We start from the raw sequence: 22,471 nt of genomic DNA, 5'->3' as shown, positions 1-22,471 counted from the left end.
TCTCTCACTAGTATTTTTATGTTTGACAAAAGAAAGATGAAGTCGAACCACCAACACATTTTCAGAGTTTGACTGTAGGGCCCTCGGGAGGAATGTGTCTCCCACTAAAGCGTCACCTCTTAAAGAAAGCATATTATGTTACATACAAACATGTCATTTGTGGGACACTGGGGTGGAAATGTCTCCCTGGGGAGCAATCAGACTGACTCCAGCTTTTTTTTAAAAGTCTCCTCTCTTCGCCACTCCTCATTTTTCAGACCCCCTTAGAATTAGTCGAAATCCAAGCTTTTTACTATTCGCCTTACCCACACAGCTCAGTTACATTGATTAGAAATCAATTAACATTTTCCTGTTTGAAAGTCACTTTCTGCAATTCAACTCCACTGTAGATAAATCAGAGCTTTTTTCTTTTCAAAGCAGAGAGTTTGTATTACTTCTCTAGCTCTGACTTTTAACAAATCTAGAAATGAAACAGACTTTTATTGTCTCACAAGAGGAAATTCAGCAAACTAGCATAAAAACAATAAAAAAAAAGCAATAAAATAAAGAGTCTAGTAAGTGCAAATACTCTACACACAATAGCAAATAACAGTAAAATATATATATTTATAAACAGTTTTTTATATATAAAATATTCGAATTACGTGTTTATTTCACATAGAAAAAAATAAATGTTGACGTTGTTACACATAATTTTTGGAAACTTGTATCTGACCAAGAATAAGGATATAGGCGATATTCTATATTTTGTTATCGTCAACAAATCTCATGAAGTCCAACAATGTGTTGGTCCATCCATTTCTCAGTTTTTAATCATTTTAGGACAATATGGACCTCAGTGGGAGGTTTGCTGCACACCAGTGATTTTACTGGACACCTTGACCGTGTTGCCCAGTTTCAATGCCAACTGATGGATCATATAGAGTGAACATGTTTAAAACATCTGGAAATCACAAGCAGACTACATTTTCTGGTTGTAGACTCCAAATTGTTATGAAATACAGTGTAATTTATCAGTTTTACAGCCGTTTGTAGAGACATTTCATTACCTTTAATATGCCTTACATTTAGGGTGTTATTATTATTATTTTCATCATTGATTAGTCTTCTTATTGTTGTCTTGATTAATTGATTATTACTGTATGTCGGTTTACAAAAACTTGGCCAAAACTGGAAAATGCTGCTCCAGATATTCAATTTACAATTACATAAAGAGAAAACCAGCTGATACTCATACTGGAAAACCTGGAACCAGAGAATGATTGGGTTCTTTTGCTATAAAAAAATGACCTAAATGATTGATTGATTATCAAAATAGTTGTCAGTTAATTTTGACTAATCATCTAGGTAGGGAGCAGTTAACAATATTACAAGCTGCATTTGTTTTATGTGCACTTTATGCAAAGCTTTAGACAACAGACTTGCTTTATTATTTATATTCTGCAAACATTTTCTCATCAGTTATCAATCTATAGGTTAGATTTATTTATAGCAAAGGTTACAGGTCCTTCACAATAAAAGACGGGATAGTAACAAGCACGAGAACACAAGGGGCAACGCGTCCTTCATTTTAAACTGGACTCTGAGGACATCCGGTTGTTACTGTATGGACACAACATGTCAGAGTAACAATCTCTGGAGTCAGCCCTGAACCCGTCCAGCCTGTTTAATCCAGTAACAGAAAGGGCATCTTCCCAGCAGGACCCAGGGTGGCTGTGTAAGGTTGCACCCCAACATTTATACACTTGGCACAGGCAACAAAGCAGCCACTCCTCTGGCAACCACCGCCGGTCATTAAGCATAATTTGTCTGGTATCCCTGTGTTGAAAATGCACAAAGGAGGGTGAATAAAGCCAGCATGAGGTTGTCTTCTGGGCTGTCATGTGGAGGGATGGTGGGGGGCCCCCATGCCGGGTGGTGGTGGTGGTGAGGCGGAGGGAGGGGGGGCAGACAGCGACAGAGAGGCTGGCTGGGGGAGCTCCCACAGGACTGCTTGGGGACAGCAGCAACCCGAGAGGGACGCCCCCCCCCCTTCACCCCCTACCTTCCCCTCCAAATCCCACCTACAACCACTGCACTGCACCACCCCCTCCCTGCAGCCATGCGTCTGACGGTTAAAACAACAGCCCCTGCGGCCAGCCAGGCTCCAACTCCCCTAGTGGATTTATGCCTTTTTCTCAGTTCCCACCACCCTCTCCTACACCCGTCCCTCTGTCTGCTGCTCCATCCTCCATCGGCCAGAAACACTCTCCTCTCTCTGACTTTCTCTTTCTGTCAGGGCTACAACAAGGCACTGACCCTATGTTGAGACTTTATGGATTACAGATTGTTGTTATTAATTGATTAATTGTATAGTCCTTAATATAAAATGGTGACAGTTACGTCCATCAGAATTTCCCAGAGCTCAAGCTGATGTCTTTAACTGGCTTGTTTTGTCCGATCAAAAGTCCAGAATCCAAAATATATTCAGCTTATTGTCATATAAAATAGAGAAAAAGCTGAAAATTAGAGAGGATGGAATCAGGAAATGTGGCAGTTTTGCTTACAGAATGACACAAATGATTAAGATTGTCAAAATAATTGTCAATTAATTGATTAGTTGACTTTTTGTTTCGGCAGAGTAGAGATCATCATTAGGTGCTGCCACTTGAGAGGCAGCCGCAGTTACATTCTTCTTGTTCTTCTTCTCCTTCTGTGATGTTGATGATGCAACATATAGTGAAGTTTGCTCCAATGTAAATGTTCAGAATGATCCCAGATAGTGTGTCTTCAAACAAAACACAATAAACTCTCTTAACAAAAATAAATATGATTTAAAAAATTGTGCAATACCACCCGTAGAGCTGTACATCGAGACCTCTGCACTGTTGACCAACTAATCATAAAACTGAAAAGCAGGAATTTATGTTTGAGCTTTTATTACCAGCTATTCCAGAAACAATAAGTAAAACAAATAAACTAAATGGAACCATTTGAGGGTCTTCAGCACATGTTTTTAAGTGGATGTGGCTCTGCTGTGTCTGTTTGAGTTTTGAACACTTGTTGAGAAACTCCTGATTTAAACCAGCAGAGCTTCTGTTAAATAACAGGACGCAGAGACGTCACTGCCCGAGTGTCACGTTTTATGATTAAAGGGAAAAAGAGAGAGAGAGAGAGGAAAAAAAAAAAAAAAATTATTCTGGCTCCCAGAAATCATATGAAATCCCGTCTGTCTCTGCGTCTGTTTGGATCAAGCGGTCACATGTTGGACCGACCGAGGTGTGAACCGGAGGAGGTGCGACGAGCTCACGGAGCGAACAAAGTGAATATAGGTTCCGTCATATCGTGCTGCTTGTTACCGCAGTTTAACAGCAGCTAATTGTTAAACAAACATGTTGCTTTTGTCTTCACGGACTTGTGATGCTTTATTTAATCTGACGAACATATAATCTTGTACATTAATTTCAGATTACTTGCTCCATCTGAGGCTGCAATGAGGATTATTTTCTATTGATTCTTCTGTTGTTTTTATTATTCAATGAATCGTTTAGTCAATATTTTTCCCCCAGAGCCCAAGATGATGGTATAAATTGCCTTTTTTGTGTGATCAGCAGTCCAAAATCCAAATATATTCATCTTATTTTCGTATAAAACAGAGAAAATTGCAAATATGAGAAGCTGAAATCAGGAAAAACGTTGCCTGTCGATTGTGTAATTGATTAGGCGACTCATCATTTCAGCTCTACTTCCATTGTCTTAACCCTTCTTCTGTTGGACTGAAGAATCGACCTTCAATCCGAGAACTATATTACCACATACAGTAGATTGTCCTTCAGGGGTTCATTTTTGTTTAGACGTTAGCATGAAATCACTCCCTCCTCATTTCAACTTGACACAGAGCAGCGACTGAAATGAAAGTGAGGTATGAAGTCATGTGTCTGTTGCCCACCGCTCTGCTCAGCGTTGGAACGCCGGGCCGGTGAAAGTGACTGCCTGTCTGTCTACCTGCCTGTCTGCCAGCGCTGCCTCCCTGAGCGTTTGACACGCCGAAGCCACGTGGAGACCCCGCTGACGGTCTCACCCCGGCCTGCTGCTGCTGCTGCTGCCGCCGGAGCCGTGGAGGTGAGCTGGGAAGCGCCTGGGTGGCAGGGCAACACACGGGGCCTCCCTGGCTGGCGCCTGTAATTTTACCTTCCCATTCATCAGCCAGAGATATTAATAATAACAGCACATCTGGATTCACTTTACTGTCTCGTGTTAACCCTTTCCACTGCAGCACTGACTGCTGCTGCTGCTGCTGCTGCTGGCAAGGCCCAAACCCCCAACCATCCCTCCCAACTCAAGTCCCATTCCTCTGGCTGTCAGTCTTCATTTCTCTGTCTCATCTACTGCTGCACTGTTTCCCTTTTCAGCTTCACAGAAAGCCAAACAGCTCACCTGAAGAATTTCATGTGCGCTCACGTCGATGTGTTTGTACGGAGGAAAAAATAACTAATTTGTCTTCTCGATTTTGAAATCTCCCTGACATTCTCTCGTCCTGCGGATCTCTTAGATTTAATGAGGGTTTATTTTGATCTTGGACTTAGATATAATAAGTGGTTATTCTTCAGGTTTTGGCTTATAAGCACAACACTGTGTTATCTCAGAGATCCATTATAATACTGGATAACTTTCGCCACAAACACTTTCATGCTCCTGCAGATGTCACTCAGTTCATAAAAACTCAGCTTCAGGGTTCTGGAGCGCCTCATGGACATAAGTTGATGCACAAAAATGCAAAGTTCATGGACTTCTAGTGAGAAAGGAGGCTAATCCTGGCTGTCTTGGATTCAGCTTGGGTAAATGTAAACTTCCTGCTGACTGAACTGAACTGCTCAGGTTAGGCTAACCCGTTGTCGCTAACTTTGGGGCTAACCTCCTTCACTTTAATCGGTAGGTGGCAATCAAGACACAGGGACTCGGCTTGAGTCTTGAGGAATTGTAGCATTTATTCACTGACGAATAGCCTAAACTGTACACACACTGCACTGCTATGTTTTACGAACACGTCTACAAGTGGTTACTTGTCTACCAAACAGCACATAAAATTACATTGTTATACTTGTGTGACATAGCAAAGCTCATCCCCTTTTTGTCTTTTTAATTACATATTTCCAAACATGTCGATTTGTAAAATACAGTGGAAATGCAAGTGTCAAAACTACACAAAATTCCAGTTAGGAGCACAGGTTAGAGGCTGTTAAGTTCCTATAGTAGAAAAGGTCTAACTGTGATAGATAACCATTAAACATCTGCGCCTGGTTCTTGTCATTCATGTAAATAGAGTAATACATAAAATGCTTGTCAGACCTTCAAACAGCATCTGAAAATCTGAAACCCTCCCCCCATCACACCTCTCACATTTTTTTGGTGTCTTCGTCTGCCAATTTTTGCAACTTTCCCAAACCGTCACTTTACTCCACTTCACGCAATCATTGCTCAGGTGTTGCAGGATTGAAACCTTCTCTGTCAAGCTCTTTTTTTTTTTCAGTCTTCACACAACTTCTTCTGTCACTTTTCATGTAAACAGTTGAGTGCAACACCATGAATTCCTTTGAGGACAGACTGTCTGGAAGTGTTCGCCGTTATCCCCATTTGTACTATTCATTGCGTTGACACTACAAAGACACATAAAAGACAGAGTTCTTGGAGAAGCAGCCAGAAAGAGGCTAATGTTGCGTTCACATGTACGGATGCAAAGCAGTCGTCAGTCTCCTGCCTCTCATCAACCAGTAGTTCTGTGTACGTTGCATCGAGCACGTAGCCGGCGTACCAATAAACCAACAATGTCAGCGATTTGTTTCCACTTCCATCATTGTTCTTTTAATGGTTCCCGGTAGCTCATTAAATACACGTCGTAGAGAGAAACCGGAGACTGTGACAATCAGCTTTTTCCTCAACTTTTGTTTGAAGTTATTTCATGTAGTGTACTGGGGTAGTAAACAACTCCCGTTTCCACAGGAATCAAAATGAGTGTGATTAACTCTTTGCTTGGCTGTTGCTTACTGGGTGCTTTTTTTTTTAACCTCTCTAGCTGAGCCTTCGCTGTGTCATCATTTGAGTCTGCATGTGCAAGAGGGCAGACCTTCCACCCCGCCTTCACATGTGGCCATTCACAACAGGTACAAACACTCTTACTTTCCAGTGTGTCCTCTCTCTAGATGGCTTAATCTTTGGCAAATTCGCTAAAGAAAGAGCCGATTAGCCGTCCGTCCGACACAAAAAGAGCGTAGCAGTTTGTTTCATGTCTACATGAGATGGGGCATGTTGCGGCGTAAAAACTCAGACGTTTGCCTGGCTGTAAGCCGCTGCTCAACACACAGGAGTCCGTAGACACCTCTGCAAATCACCCTACTGAGCTGTCTATAGGTGGAGCCAGGGCCCTGCTACTGGCCGCCAGGCTTGGCTCGCCGCCTGTTGTCCGAGCCTCCCGCTGGTGGCAACAGGTGACAGAGGTCTGCAGTGTGTAGAGCTGACAGCCCCCTCGCACCCGCGTAGAAACACTTGCTTCATTACCAGAACCCCCCCTCCCCCTCACCACCCTCCCCAACCCCCTTTTAGCCCTAGAGAGCAACAGGGCAACAGACAGAAGTAGAGGGAGGCTTTACTGCTGTTTCTGTGGCACTAAACATGAGTTTGAGAGGAGGCAAGTCAAAAAAAAAAAAAAAAAAAAAAAGCTCAGTGTGCATCACTCATCTGCTCATGAGTCAACACTCATGATGTCACACGCTGCCCTGCCAGCCTCACACACAACTATACTGTATTACCAATTTTCGCATAAAAGACCTTATTTATTAAAAAAAGGGGAGAGTCGGCTCTTTTTCCATGCAGTGGACTGAGCCGTACCTCCCAGAGAGACCTGACTGTTAAACCATCGTGCCACAAACAACCTGCTAAAAACACTTAGAGTATTTCTCCCATACAGAAATAAACACTGGCCAATTAGTGTTCTTATTTTTGGAACTATTTTAGCTGCCAGAGGAATTGAAAATATAACCGAGCAGACATGGCCTGACACGGAGGACTGCAATTTCAGCCCCTGACGTCTCCGCGTGGACAACCAGGAGCTGCTATATCTATCAAGACCGTACATCAGCCTCGAGGATAGTTTATGTCTCTGAAATGAATCCTCGGGGTGGAACAATAGCGCCACTATTATCCGGCGCAGAGAGAGATGAATTCACATGAAGACAGGTCATCTTGATTTATGAAGTGTGAATTAGGAGCTGAGAGTTTGAGACCAAGGTGGGGTCGGTGAGGGGGTTTTGCATGGCACAAACAGACGTCTGTGTTGTAGGGGCTGGAGACGCCGCGACCTCCCGTCATCCCCCCGCCTCCACCGCCTCCACTACTATTGCTCTGACTCCCGGGCCTGTTCGCTCATTCACAGGAGCCTCTGGCACGGCTGCAGCTTTGGCTTCTGATGATCTGTAAAAATCCAGCTAGATCGGCATGTGGGGATCAACGCCTCGGCTTTGGCCTGGCGTTGAAATGCGCTAAATGCCCCCGCTAGCCGCAGAGGACGCCTGCTGTGTGCCTGTGCTGATCGTCAGGCTTCATTTATATCACACGGCGGGTTGATGGAGTGCTGAATCATCCATCAAGAGCAGAAGTATTTACTTGGATTCTAGTAAAATAAAGGCTGATCAAAAACTGCTGACCTGGGCAGTGCATGCTGCTTCTGTGTGTGTACTTGCGGGTGTGAGTCCATACCAGAGTTTGACCAAATCGAGCTGATGAAGATTTTATTGGACTAAAATTGACTGCAGTAAGGGAAAACAGCGAGAACAAACTCAAATCATCATTTTGGAAACTCGAAGATGGTCACAGATCTGAGATAATGGAGGTTTTAGTGTCAAGGGTTAAAAAAAAAAGATCCAGGAAGTCCAGTTTGAGTAACCAGTCCATGAGTTTGAAGGTTTATCAGACACCAAAACACCACACAGTGATGTATAATATTATGAGAGAAGGTTTTACTTCTCTGGGAAGTTATCACGACGGCAGTTTTATCTTGTGTTGCAACAATCATGAGATTAACCGAAGTACAGCGTTCATGTTCTGTACGTTTTGCAGGTATTTGATTCGCCAAAGTGTCAACTTGTTGGATGACGCTGCATTGCATGCTGGCAAAAGATAAGCCAGATTCAACTTTTTTTTGGGGGGGGGGGGGGTGGCCCGGTAGCTGAGCTGAAAGTGGTTCCATTAAAATGAGTCGGTCTGAATGCAGCCTTGTGCCACGTTCGTGTCAGATGGGATGGATGGTAGACATGGGAAAGATTCAGGACAATTCAGGACAGTTGTATGATTACACAGTTGGTTGATTGAGGGTCCAGCGAATGTGGGTTTAATCTCTTTTCTGCTTGACTTTCAGGCACTTATGTATTATGAAGCGCCAAGTTGGATATATTGGAGTTTCCTAGTTGTAATTATGACTTGGATGTTGACCTGAACGCTATTTACTTGTTGGAAATAATTATGATAACTCCAATATGACATGAACACAGAATTAGGCCTCACTTCCTGTTTGTGTCTGTTGTGTTTTTCGATTACTGCCAAAATAATGTGGCTTTTCAAAATTATTAGTTGTAATCTAAGAGGCCATGTGTACTGTTTGTAAAATTGTACTCAACTCAACCTTCAACCAGTTAAATTCAAAATACTGGAAAAATGATTATAGCAGAAAGAAAAAAAACGATATTTACAAAGAGCCAAAGGCTCTGAGGGGTAAAAGCTCAGTATGCCTAACATTGTGTAATATTTAATACCTGATTAGCAGTGCAGGAGATTTAAACCCCATCAACCATGTGATTGCTCCAGGACTTAAGTTTTGTAAGTTTCAGGTTATTTTAAGGCAGAAAAAGAAGAAACGTCACATATTTTTTTCTCCAGCTCCTCTAAAGGATCATCGTCTTTTTGTTTTTCTTCTGATATTGACAACTGAAGCACTAGTATACTAGTTCTGGCTTTCTTCTGACCCTGTCTGTCACCCGTATGCCCAAGTACAAACTCAGTCTTCTGACTAATCACTAAGTATTTTGAGTTTTGGCGTTGCTAATAGATGGTGTACTATGACTTAATGACTTTGTTTGGGTGCAGAGTTTCTGTCTGTGAAAGCTTCATGGAGAAATGGAAGGAAAACACTCACATACCAGGCTCTGGGTGCTTTGAGCATTTGGGCATCAACTCTGCAACCTATGGGAAAAATGAACTAAACATGCTAATTATAGTGCTTGTTAAAAGCCACAGATATTTATGAGTGTTCTGCACAACCTGAAGATGACTCTAATGGATTTGACTTAAACGATTTATTTGAGTATTTAGTATTTATTTGATTATATATAGATAACTAAGTTTGATAATCATAATGTACTGGTAAGAGTGCCAATACATTATCAAAATGTTATTGTGAATAAGATTTCTCTTAAATTAACTTGTAAACTTATAAACAACCAGTTAAATCTTTACAATAGATTTTTGCAGACTGAAATAGTCATTAGTCATAAGGACAGAGGCTCGTCTGAATGCCTGTTTCAGGTTGATGCAAACCAAAATTTGTTTGATATTTACTTCCTGAAAGACAAGATTGACTACATAGATGTAAAAAAGTGATTTCAACACTTCTGATAATAAGTAGATAACAAATTTTTTAAATTCTCCAACAGAAAATAAATAGTGTGAAATGCAAAATAAAATGGTCAGTGTTTAGTCGTCGCAATTAATTTTAGTTAAAGTAACGATCTCGAATTCTCTGTTTTGTTCTCTTTGGTGACACCTGTGGTGATAAGTGGTAATTGCAGGTGTGTTTTTGGACTTCACTTCCCAGAGATCCAAACAGTGTTGCCTGTGTGATGCATGCATGTATAATAAGAGCTCAAGAGCTGCTCAACCTTGCAGCCAATTTTTCCCAGTGGTCACTCGCGGGTATTACAGCGAAAAATCCCCCTGAGGCCCAAAAAGCATTTTCCCCACAGACAACTGTTGTAAAAGAGACAACACCTTGAACTGCAAACAAGGTCAATTATGACTCTATTATGAATTTTTGATCCTTGGAGGTTTTATACTTGTAAAACTTTCCCTTAGCCAAGAAATGTGATTTAAAAATCTATGACATCATCACAATGTAAAGTCTATGGGCCGAGCGAGAACTTGGGGAAACACCACTGCGCATATTCATGGGCCGCACGATGCAGAAGCAAACCCGGAAGCTAGAAACTTGCAAGCAATTCTTATTGGACTGAATGGACGCCATTTTTGGTCCAGTTTCCAGCTCCTTTAATACATCCATGGTGTGACATCAGTCAGTTGGCAGTTGGCAACGCTAGCAGGAACCAAAAAAACAGTACCCCGCTTCACAAACAAGTGAGTTGAAGATGAGTGAGTCTGTTGCGTTAGCTCTGCCTACCCACTCTGGCGGACCAACCACTGCTGGGTGGTGGAAAACGTGTCACTAACTGAGATGTGATTTTCCCAGGAAATGTCGCCACTGTCACCCAGTTCATAATACTGCAAACGCAAGAGCTTTCATCAGTGAGCCATAGGCGCAATCACCATTGTGTTTCCCCATTTAGCGACTTAACAGACATTTATTTTAAATGAAATTCTTCAAAATTATTACTTTAAACTGGCAGCAGAGGTGATTATAGTGATTGTGTGCTCTTGGATTGCAGAGGAATGGAAAAAAAGTGCTAAACAAACTAGTAAATTGCACACCTCCCAAGTGCCAGAGTAAACATAGTGGCACCCACTTCATGTCTGTGTGTATTCAGCTTGGCACTGTGGCCACAATTAGCAGGAGGTGTGAAACAACGTACTGAGGAAGATAAAGCGTGTGAAAAGGTGCTTTGTGTTTCCTGAATCACTCTTCAGTCGCTCTAACTGCTCTCCATTATTGATAAGTTTCAGGATATCGAGCCTCAAAAGTCCTTTTTTACAGATTTATTCCAAAAAAACAAACAAAAAAAAAGACTTCTTGGGTCTTTGTGGTTTGCTCCTGCATGGATGAAAGCTATCAAAATCCTTGAGTCCTTTTTTTTTTGTTGTGTGTTTCTACCTGAGCGTGCCTTTTCTTGGTACCAGCGCTGAAGGTGTCTGCCAAGAGAGAAGTCTGCTTTTTCTCACTAAATGAGAAATCAGCAGGGAAGGCTACAATGACCCGCGCATGGCTCAAACAAGGAGATTCATTTTGAATGCTATATCCTTAAGCGCAGGTTTAAAAGTCCTCTCAAGAACCAGACCCCCGCAACAAAAAAAAAAAAAAAAAGAGGTCATTACGTCGGTGGGTTTATTAGCCAAGGAAACTGTGTTTTGTTAACTCAAGAATAAAAAAACTCCTCAATTAAACAGGCGTCTGTCTCAAGTAACCTGTCTTTTTTAGGGAGGAATATTTCACTATCAAAATGTTCCTGTGGTAAAACAGTAGGAAGGGATTAGAAGAAACAAAAACAACTCAGCATTAAATGAGCCTGGCAATCCTGATGACACTTAATGAAAACCATATTTGGATTTTAACCCCTGCTGACACGTTAGAAATGAAATATTACAGCACGTTAAGAGAACTAAAATACCAATTTCATTTTAATGCTTCCTCGAGTGTGCGACTACTTCATTTAAATTGCTCAAAAATAAATTGCTCTTAATCTTTTATTTGCATGATTCATTGAAAATTGGTGATTTCATGAATATTTGAAGAGGCTGACGTTACCATGTGAATGCAATGGATTGAGCCTATCTGTCAAGCTTTTTTTTTTGGTGTGGGGGGGGGAGCGATAGTTTATGATACGTGCTGGTCAGATGAAAAATATACGGGTGACATTTTCCAGACTTTTCACCATCATTTGACCGTAAAGTAAATGAGTCGTGTGGTCAAGTGCTTGTGTGAATTAGCTCATTCAAAAATGAAACAGAGATGCATTTATCTAAAGCGAATGGTTTATGGCTGATGTAGCAGCTGGCTAAGTTCTTCCATTAAATTATTTTTCAAAGAATGATTCTCTGAGCATGAGTTTAGACAGGTTCACAAATTGTGATACTTTCCATGGCTGCTGCTTAGTGAGCGTTGTTTATTTGGGAGCTAATTTGGCCGGCTTTATTGAGAGGCTCGCTCTAGCACGGTAACAGGCAGAAATATTGTCCCACTTGAGTTGGACACGAGCAGTAAATACGCTGCAAAAAGTGTCCTTAACACAGGCCGTTTCATCTCATAGTTTGGCTGTATGTTGCGCTTTTCTTCAAAAAAAAAAAGGTTCTGCAAAGTAGGTGAGATCATGTCACTTCATTGTTTCCTGCATTGTTCATCAGGAAAATGATTCTTATGAATTGGACACAAGTTAAATAAACTCACCCTTAGTTTCCCTTTAAGTATCTTTCAGTTTGTTAAAATCATCTCACTCCACCCCGCCTGACATTATCATGAACTCTCTGTATCAGCTGCTTCCAGCTCTTTGTTGATGTTAAGTGAAATATTCAAACCCCAGACTGAGTGTTTTTACGGCTGCAGCTTTCTGTCAAATGCAAATATTATCCAGATGTTTTGTGCATCAGTATAAACACATTTGCATACATATACTGTCTGATCTTCACTTGAATTTCGAAATACAGGTCTGTGTGTGTTTGAACAGAACTTGGATACATAGAATGAGTTTGTAATGACTGAGGTGGGTTTAAAGACAATATGGCAATAATTCACTTAACAATAATAAGTGAATTCATTTATTTTTCAAGGCGAAATAGTTGTGCAGTTGGAACATAAAGACACTTTGAGAGTTGCCTCCCTGTCATTGAAACAATCAAAGTTGACTAAACTCTACAAGTAACAAAAAATATGCATTCTGGAGTGACGTCTAATATTACGGTCATGGACCTTTAAATCAATAATGTAAAGAAAAGACCAAACAAATCATTTGCAAGCTGTATCACAATAAAAACAAATATCAAGTGGACATAAACTGATAATTTAGGTGTTCTAAGTGTATTATTTGATTAAATAGGTGGTTATCTAAGTTTAATTTGGCTGACAGAAGAAGGACTTGATGTCATGTGATTGAATCTGTGAAATCCTGAAAAATACCACAATGTTCAAATACTCAATTACAAGTAAATGTCCTGCTGTTACTCACAGATTTCACAGCAAAATATTGAAAGTAAAGGTTCTAATAACACAGCAGTGCGGCCACTCACTGTCAATGTTATATTATTTTATATTATATTAGTGGATTGTTGTATTCCTAAGTTTATTAACATGCAGCATTTTGGTGTAATCTTGCAGAGAGGGAGCTAATTTTAATGATTGTCAGGTAGTTTACTGTTCTAAAACTGATCACACGTTTTGTTGAGTCTCCACAGCTGTCAGATAAATATAGTGGAGTAACATGTTTATGTCTCTCTGAAATGCATCTAGTAAAATACACTCTGACCACAAGAACCTCAAAACTCTTCTGAACCAAGTGACACTTTGTGTTTTATAAGAAGTTTCGGATGTTCTGCAGGAACTTAAACTGAAGCTCCAGCAGAATGAAAGACTTTGTGCATCATTCCCACTGTGAGACTGATTGAAGGAAGTCTGGAAAACCGACAGGGGGCGTCTCATCTCTCCCGGCATTCCCCCCCACCTCCACCACCGCCCCCCTCCTCTCCCTCCTCCTCCTCCCCCCTTCAGCGCGGTGGAAGAAGGAGGTATTGGGGATCTCCTCCTAGACAACAAACCCATATTCAAAGAGCGGCACACGAATTACATCACGCTCCGTGCGGAGGATATAACGGAGGTCGCGGGTTAGTCGCACCGCTTTTTTGCAGCGGAGACAACAGGAGCATCATGCCGAGCCCGCGCGCAGGGAGCCCGAGGAGACTTCTGAGCGCTGTCACGCAGTTTATCATAAAAACTAGTTTCCACTGACGCTGCAACGGACACACGTTTTTTTTTTTTTTTTTTTGTTATTTCCCTCACGGATTTATATCATGGGAATGTGTGATTTTTAAGGGACACTCACGACGCAAGTTTGGATACGGCTCACGCGTAATTGCGCACAAGAAAGTGTGTCCCCCCTTCAGCGCTCCCTGACTGCTCCCTGTGCGCACTGATCTCACCGCTGGACCTGTCTGACATGGATCAGTCTCCGCAGTTTGTAGCCATGTATCTATTAGTGCTATCCCTCGGACTGATGATGGACAAGGGGATTTGTCAGCACTACTACCTTCTCCGCCCCATACCGAGTGACAGTCTGCCTCTTGTGGAATTAAAAGAGGATCCGGACCCAGTCTTCGACCCCAAGGAGAGGGACCTTAACGAGACCGAGTTGAAGAGCGTCCTGGGGGACTTTGACAGCCGCTTTTTGTCCGTTTTACCTCCAGTCGAGGACAAATACACCGGGAACGACGAACTGGAGGACTTTGAGATCCTAAAACCCGGTGGAGTACTCCCAAAGGAAATCAGAGCGGTGGATTTCGACGTCCAGTTCGGCAAGAAGCACAAACCCAGTAAGAAACTGAAGCGGCGGCTGCAGCAGTGGCTGTGGGCGTACTCGTTCTGTCCTATCGTGTATACCTGGACCGACCTGGGGAACAGGTTCTGGCCGCGGTTCGTGCGGGTGGGCAGCTGCCTGAGCAAAAGGTCGTGTTCGGTTCCGGAAGGGATGGTGTGTAAACCTGCGAACTCGACCCACCTGACGATACTGAGATGGAGATGCGTGCAGAGGAAAGGGGGACTAAAATGCGCGTGGATACCGGTTCAGTATCCGATCATCACAGACTGCAAATGCTCCTGCTCCAGTTAAAAAAAAAAAAAAAGACTCTGCAGCAAAAATAAATTATAAGCTCATTATTTTTGTGATTCTTGTTCACATGCACTACCGAGTGTAGGAATGTATTTTCTGTATATGCGGTGCCATGCAGTTCTATATAGCTCCCTGTACAAAGTCAGTATTATTTGTAACCAGAGTCTACTTTATTTGTGGAGAATTGGTTATATATTTTGTATTTATGGAGATATGGCGCATAGAGCCACGTAAGGACTTGCAGTTGTCCATATTTGGATGAAGCAGATCGACCTCAGAGTTAAACGTGGGATTATTGATACAGTTGTGTATCAATGACTTGTTTTATCCTGTAAATTAAGGAAATTTTTTTTTGCTATTTATTCTTTATATTCGTACAATAAAACGACACTGAAATGATCCTAAATGTATTCTTTCCCTTCTTTTTGAACACTTATGAGCTGTGGGTCAGATACCATTAAGTCACCTGCTCACAATGTGTAGGTCTCACGCTAACACCATTTTACGCATCAGGTACTTTTCACAATCATGAACTTATATTGCAGAACCATTGTGTCTTGTTTATTGTGTGTCACAGTTTCAGCGTGAAACATCATGTGCTTAAGAGGATTTGGTGATAAATAGAATTCTTTTGGAAGTAGACGAATTAGTATATTACAAGACAAAGCTCGAACCAGTCCTCTCCCGGCCTCCAGGTAACCGACACTGATCTTATCACTGTAAAAAAAGTGCCAGTCACATATCAGACACGTTACATGCTGATAAAGGAAGAGGCTGTGATTGGACTGATTGAAGGAATCAGCAGCTGCTAACAGTTCTCACTCACTTTCATCTAACACAGACCCTCCTCCACATTTGCAGCCCAGCAGGAGTTTTCTGCTCCACAGTGAGAGAAGCAGATAACTGCAGCATCTGTGACACCGTCGACGTGTAATAAATTAGTTTTCTAACACCGGTTTATACTGTGTGATGAGTAACCCGTCAGCTGGTCTGTGTTTAAACCCCCTGTTTGACAAGAGTGACGATGAGTAATTTCTAAAGATATAAAAAGAACAAGAATTTTGTAGATTTATCACGTAAAAGAGAACAGAAACTTGTTCTTTACTTTCAATTCTACTGTATTCTTCTACATAACTACATTTCAGAAGGAAGTATAATGATTTGTACTCCACTACATTTATTTAACAGCAATAATAACTAGCTACGTTGCAGATTTAGATATTAGATACAAAAAAAATGTGATATATCTATCGCTGTATATTAAAATGAGAGGTGAAGGAGTGTTCAGATTCTTTACTTACAGAGAGTAAGAGCAGCCGTACAGAACATTATTATACTGATGCATAAACATGTCAGCAGCATTTTAACCATGTGTCTGGCTGAGGTGATGCTAATTCTAATGACATTACATAATATTACATAGTTCAATCTATAAGAATGCATCATATCTTATTAGACGATCATATGTTTTGTGCATAAAATCTTTTTATCTGCAAGGTAAGATAAACATAGTGGAGTAAAAAGTACTTTTCCCTCTGAATTGCAGTGGAGTAGACATATAAAGTAGCTTATAGTGAAGTACAAGTACCTCAAAATGATATGTATGTGAGTAAAAACTACCCAACAGTGTAGGAAGTAGTGAAGATTAGCTCCGCCTCCTGCAGCTGGAACATTAGCATGATGCAAACACATTCGTGCATTATTAATAATATGGCGACATTGTATAAAAATATATGTCTTTTGCATGTTAATTAGAAGACATTGGAGTATAACTTTGAATGCAGGACTTGTAATCGAGTCCAGTGTGGCGTCGCTTCCTCTAATTAAGTCAATCATGTGAGTACATCTTCCATTGTGTGAAGCACAAACATCAGAGATTGCTTCACATCTTGTGGCCGTCAGGCACCTTTTCTTCACTTTACTTCCACCTCATAATTTCACTTTTACTGACTCTGAATCTGATGATGCCAGTTAATCCTTTAAACTCTTGAACTCTTTCCACAGTATACGATACTGTATATTCTGCACCACTACATCACATAGACGGTTAATATTGTAAATGTCTCAATTTTATCAGCATTTCCCTCAAAATTCAACCTGACATGTTTGGCTTTTTTTTTGAGAAACTTCACAGACTATCACTAAAATCTGAATACAGTTCAGCCACACAACACTACCTTGTAGAGACGGAGCTTTTCGTCTATTAAAATTAACAACAGTATTTCAATAAATTAGTTTCTGTAATCGTCTGAGTTTTGCTTTTGAGTTGTTGCTTCTCTCTCTCTCTCTCTCTCTCTCTCTCTCTCCACTGACAACGACAACCCCCTCCCTCTGTTTTTCCACAGCCTCAGTCGGGCAGACAGTGGGGCACCAGAAAGCCTGTGTTTTGTTTTAGTTGTGTTTAGTCCGTAATGATGCTCCTTAGCCTCAGAGCCAGCTCTGTACGTAGGCCTTACACATGCAAGCAGACAAATCCCTGTACTTGTCACCGAGAACAGCAACGTAAGGGTGAAGATCCCCCCCCCCCCCCCCCTCCCCCCTCTCCAAAACAGCTTGTGATGCATGTGTGTGTTGGATCCTACGTGTTTGACAGTAATCCTTGTTTTTTCAGCGATACTGTTTGCTCTGTCGCATAAAGCTCTTGATGATCGCTTGACAAGCTCTGCGGATATCCACCTATTTCAGGTTTTGTGTGTCACAGTCGGACGTTAAAGCTCCCAGAAGATTAGAGTCCTGTCGCTGCCTGGAAAATATGCAACAGTAGTTTCTTGTAACTTTCTTTTATACTCCAGCCTTAATTTCTCTGCTATTATTTGAAGTAACAGGTGTTTTACATCCGTGTCACTGTAAATCTTATCTTATTATATTTATAACCATTCAGTCAAGTGTTTCTGAGGAACAGGAGTCGTTCCTCTTCAAGTTTCGATCTTTCCCTTTTTTCCCTTCCAGTGTTTTCCCCCGCCGTAGCGCAGGCAAAGTGCTGATGCTGGTCAGATGATTTGTGTGTGGAGTAATACGTGTTGACAGAGCTCTCGGTGCCTGCTAATACCAGCTGCAGACTGGAGGATGCAGGGCTGCTAATGCCCTTCGTCACTTCTGAGCTGGCTCTCTCTACACTCTCAGCCTCGTCGCTCACCGTGACGCTGGCCGGCCTCTGCTGCTGTCTGCAGATCTCTGCAGTCTGAGATACCCCTACAACGTAATGCTTTTAGCCACCAGCAATCCATTAACTTAATGATCTCCTCGGGTATGGGCTTATTTTATTGCTTTTCTACTCCCTCCCCCCCCTTAACCTAATCAACTTTTTTTTTTTTTTTACTATGCAGATATTCTCAAGCCAAAACCTTGTTGCTGATTAAATTCTCCTACAGGGTTCAGATATTTTTCCTGATCAAAGCAAACTTCTCTTTGTTAGCTTTGCCAACAATATCAAACACAAGCCGTTCATTTTTTCTTTACAGATGATAAAATTAGTTTTCATAACTTTGACTGGCTCATTAATAGGCCAAAGGTAGCCTCCGTGGCACCTTCATCACAAATACAATAACAATCCGATCAAGCCGGCTCGGTTTGTAAAAAGTCAGACTGCAGAGCGATGTTTATTCAGCGATTGTGACGTATTTCAAATAATGCTGTTAAAACAGTTCAAGCACATGAAAGGATGTGCTGTAATGATCAGGCTCGAAAGCTCTGAATACACTTTCACCACCACACTTGGACCTTAACTCTGTAATAAAATGATACACAAAGCTTCAAAGACGGAGCGTCGACTGGCAACAGGAGTCACTCTGTTGTTAGACACATTTTGTTTAAAATATATCATTTAAAAAGCCGTAAACAAGTCCAAATTCAAGGCTTGTCAGAGTTGAGGCCACGAGTGACTCAATCAAAGATTATATTTCCAAAAAACATCATTTGGAAAGTGAATTACATCTATTTTTCATCCGCTCGTGTACAGTGCGTTTCTGTTCAGTTCATGATGGCGACGCTGACACCAGCTTTACAAACTCATGTTGAGCAGAGAAGATCCAAAAGTTTCACAAGATACCAAATATGGGAAATCTGGGGGGAAAGTTTATTAAATCATCAACAACAAAATCAGATGTCAAGAAAATGTCCAACAAGCGTCTTAAATTAATCGTAACTCAAAGCAGTAGCTAGCTTTTTCCGTACTTCTTCAGTGGATAGTTTGCTCCGTTGCCATGGTAATAGCGTAGTTGTCCTCACGTGACCTAAGAATGGAGGCAACTGTACTCAGAGGAAGATGGTGACATGTAGTTGAAAGCTCTGAAAAAAGTAATGCTAGTAGTAAAGTTACATTAAGTTTTTCGTTATTGTCGAACTACCGTTTCCGAAGTCAAAAATGAACTGTGTCACGCTCGTTTTTTGGTTTCAGTCAGTGTACATATAAAACATGACATTAGATAACAGTAACAGTGTCGTGAAATGCCAAAAATTGTACATAACATAACCTACAGGAATGTATGTATTTATATTTATGCATTTGTCCAGATTGGTAAGTTTAAGGCCAGTTGTTGCTGAGGAAATTAGCCAGAATTTGCACGTAAACCCAACAGATTTGAGCATAAAGGATCATTCTTGACCTCAGAGGAAACAATCTTCACTCTCTCTCTTACTCTTGACATTGTACTACATTGTACATCGTAAATAACTTCAGTACAAAGTCTAGAGGTCGTGATATGTAGCGCAACAAGCTAGCTTGGCTGCAAACAGAACCGTGTTCCCGCACATGCTCAGTGGCGTCTGCCACAGAACTACTCTCGCTGTTTTTAGTCTAATGTGACCAAACTCGTCATAATGAAGGAACATGTCACCCAGTGCAACGGTGTGGCTCATTGACGTGTTTTTAATAGTAATTTTTGGACAAAAACAGAGGAATAAGACATATCAGACTTTGGATACACACACAATACTTGTTAGTAGATTGTTGGTTTGGCTCTGCACATGAGATTTGTTGACAATAAGAAAAACATAGAAAATTACCAGACTTATCCCTTAAATAAACCTTGACTTAAGATTTAAGATTTGTATAGCAAATTAGGAAACTGCATGTTGTGTTCCCTCATTGACATCAAGGGGAAAGATGAAGAAAGAAAACCTGCACAAATGGAAAACGTTGTACACATAAATCCCAATAATAAAAATTTTTCATCATGTTTTCAATCGGTGAGTTGAAATCTGTCATAAACATGTCTGACCTATTAAGAGTTGTCTTTCACAGCTTGTCAGTGTAGACGAGCCCCCCGCTTTAATAGGATTTGTCTGCATACCTCTGTCAATATGATCAAATATAAAGAAATATAAAGAAGTTTCATTCATTCGCTGCTGTCCAGATGTCCAGCTGTGGCTGCAGCAGAGGCCTCTGGGAAACAATCCCTGAATGAAGGCAGGTGTTCGCTCGCAGCTGTTTCTGCTGTTAACACAACTCAGATATGAACCTGTCGCCGGGATAAAGCCTTGTTACTCCCAACAATTTTTTTGTTGATCATCAAATAGAAAAGTTTTCCTGCTCGTGCACACTGTCCGCAGTTGGAGATCTGTGACCAAGAAAATACTGGTAAGCATCTTAAATCTTATCTGTATGTACTCTTTTATTGCAGCTGCTTCGTGATTTGTTAATTTGCTAATAAGCTAGCCATAATGCTAGCTGCGTGAGGCTAACATGAAGCTAGGGTTAGGGTATTTTACTCTTGTGTATGTTTACTAGATTAACTACTGTTCTGTACTCTCTTTGTGGACTTCATGTTGCTCTTTGACTACTTTGTTTCTTCCTTTCATGAGGAACACTGAAACTAATTCCGCAATATCTGATTTCTTGCTATTGCTTCATCTTTTTCTGGTTTGAATTTATTGTCCGATTTCACAGTTTTCACAGTGTCACGATTGCCACGACTAACATCAAAGGCCAACTCCTGTCTTCAGCCTTTATTTAGAGGTGTTTCAACTGTTTTTTTTAGCCCTCGGGCTTTGTCGCGCTCTGTTGGACAGTCGGTCCCGTTGTAGTTATTTGTACGTTATTTGAGTGTATTTCCTTCCTCATGTCAAGAAAGATGGCTTCCAGTGTATATAGTAGTTGTAATCAAAGTACTCAAAAGTGTAACTTTAACCAGGAAATTTTAATAATAGAACTTTTAAAAAATCTTTCAGGTTCCACGTCACGCAGCGATCGATCCAGGTGCGCCGAGGAGAAAACGTGGGAAGGATAAGAACTTTTGACATTTTTCATGCTACGGTTTTTGGTGTCTCAACCCCCCTCTCCTCTGTGACGACAGGCTCTTTTTGGCTCGGCTTTGTTAGAAACAGCTATAAACACTTGTGCCTTCAGATGTGGTTGGATGACACCTCATTCAAACTAGTTTGTTTCAGACATGTCCTCAAGAAACCCCTCTTAAAAAAAAAAAAAAAAAATTCTACCCGCAACAAAAAAACAAATCATTTATGCCTCAGTAGATGGCTTGACTTTAAACCAAACCTCACTGATATCTGTTATCAGATGAACTGCTAACTAACCTGCTTGGTGGAGGAAATTTAGAGGTAAAAAGCCTTTTGGGTACTTCAGCAAACCTAAAACCTTATATGTCCATTTGTTTTTTACTCTGGAGTTGCTTTTTTAAAAAAAATATCAGTGTTATTTTTTAATATTAACGTTCTTCCAAGTTCCAGAGATCAGCGAGCTCTGGATATCAGAAGCATTTGTCGCTGCCCTGCATGAACAGTTTGTTGGTGTGCAGTCCACTGAAAGGCAGACACGTCCTGTCAAAAGTTTTATTTGTTTGGTAAAGGATGCTGTTTGGCGTGCGGCCCAGTTCATTGTGCTCTCCCACACATCAGATAATTGGAGGCTTTTGAAATATCCTCTCTTCTGCTGCTGCTTGCTGCTGCTGCTCCCCGTCCTGGTCACGATGTTCAAACTGAGATGCGTGGCAAGGTTGATGTTGATTTTTCCAGCATTTTTTTTTTTTGTCCGCTGTAAATTTCGCCGAGCTTGGGTTTGATGACTTCTGGGGGGGGTGATCCTGCTGTTTGATGTCCAGAGCTCGTTAATCCAAACCTCATCTGGTATGCAAGGTCAGACCCTACTTTGATGTTCACGGGGGCAGCTCTGCCAAGTCTAGAGAGCCGAGAGGGCACTGTTCGTTTACGAAAGATCAGGAACCGTAGCAACCCTGACAGATTTTGGCTTTTGTCCATCAACTACTGTGAGGATGAGGTCTGGTTTGTTAAAAGGGGCCTCTTAGCTCTCCTAGCAGCTGAAAGCGCGCACATGAACATTTCCTGAGAAGCTGAATCAAATACAAATCATTTCCCAAACACGCAGGGTAATTGGAGGAATGTGTGTGTAACTTTCATGTTTTCCTCAGGGTGCCGCCAATACAGTTTATAAGAAGAAAGCTCAGTGATAACACAGAATATATAAACGAAACATCAGCAGGTACTGCTTCTGTTTTTGTTGATATTAAATTTTAAAATTTACACTTATTCCTCTAATTCCTCAACCACACCACAGCAAATAACAGTGATTATTAATTTATTCATTTTGGATGAAGTACTTTTTTATTTCCAAGAGCTCAAAACCCTTTTTTAGTATCTTTTGATGTTAGAAATAGATAGGAATGAGTAGAAACAGTGTGTTTGTTATGTAAAATAAAGCAACAACAGCCCCC

At 41.2% G+C, this 22,471-nt stretch overlaps 2 protein-coding genes across 5 annotated transcripts in view; both read left to right on the top strand.

The window, feature by feature from the left end:
- The window catches only part of LOC137200873 (RNA binding protein fox-1 homolog 3-like), a 505,114-nt gene that overhangs the window by 6,128 nt on the left and 476,515 nt on the right, over positions 1 to 22,471 (top strand). The gene's annotated exons all lie outside the window — the stretch shown is intronic.
- On the top strand, positions 13,357 to 15,192 carry LOC137168125 (noggin-like). The gene has a single exon (XM_067570613.1). It carries the CDS (start codon positions 14,118 to 14,120, stop codon positions 14,784 to 14,786), a length of 669 nt encoding a protein of 222 aa, XP_067426714.1. The 5' UTR covers positions 13,357 to 14,117; the 3' UTR covers positions 14,787 to 15,192.

Source organism: Thunnus thynnus, chromosome 17 (genome assembly GCF_963924715.1).
Source record: "Thunnus thynnus chromosome 17, fThuThy2.1, whole genome shotgun sequence".
Classification (NCBI taxonomy): Eukaryota; Metazoa; Chordata; class Actinopteri; order Scombriformes; family Scombridae; genus Thunnus; species Thunnus thynnus.
This window is presented reverse-complemented; position numbering and strand designations above follow the sequence as displayed.

Coding starts and splice junctions, on each gene's coding strand:
- LOC137168125 (XM_067570613.1), top strand. CDS start 14,118: ATGGATCAGTCTCCGCAGTTTGTAGCCATGTATCTATTAGTGCTATCC.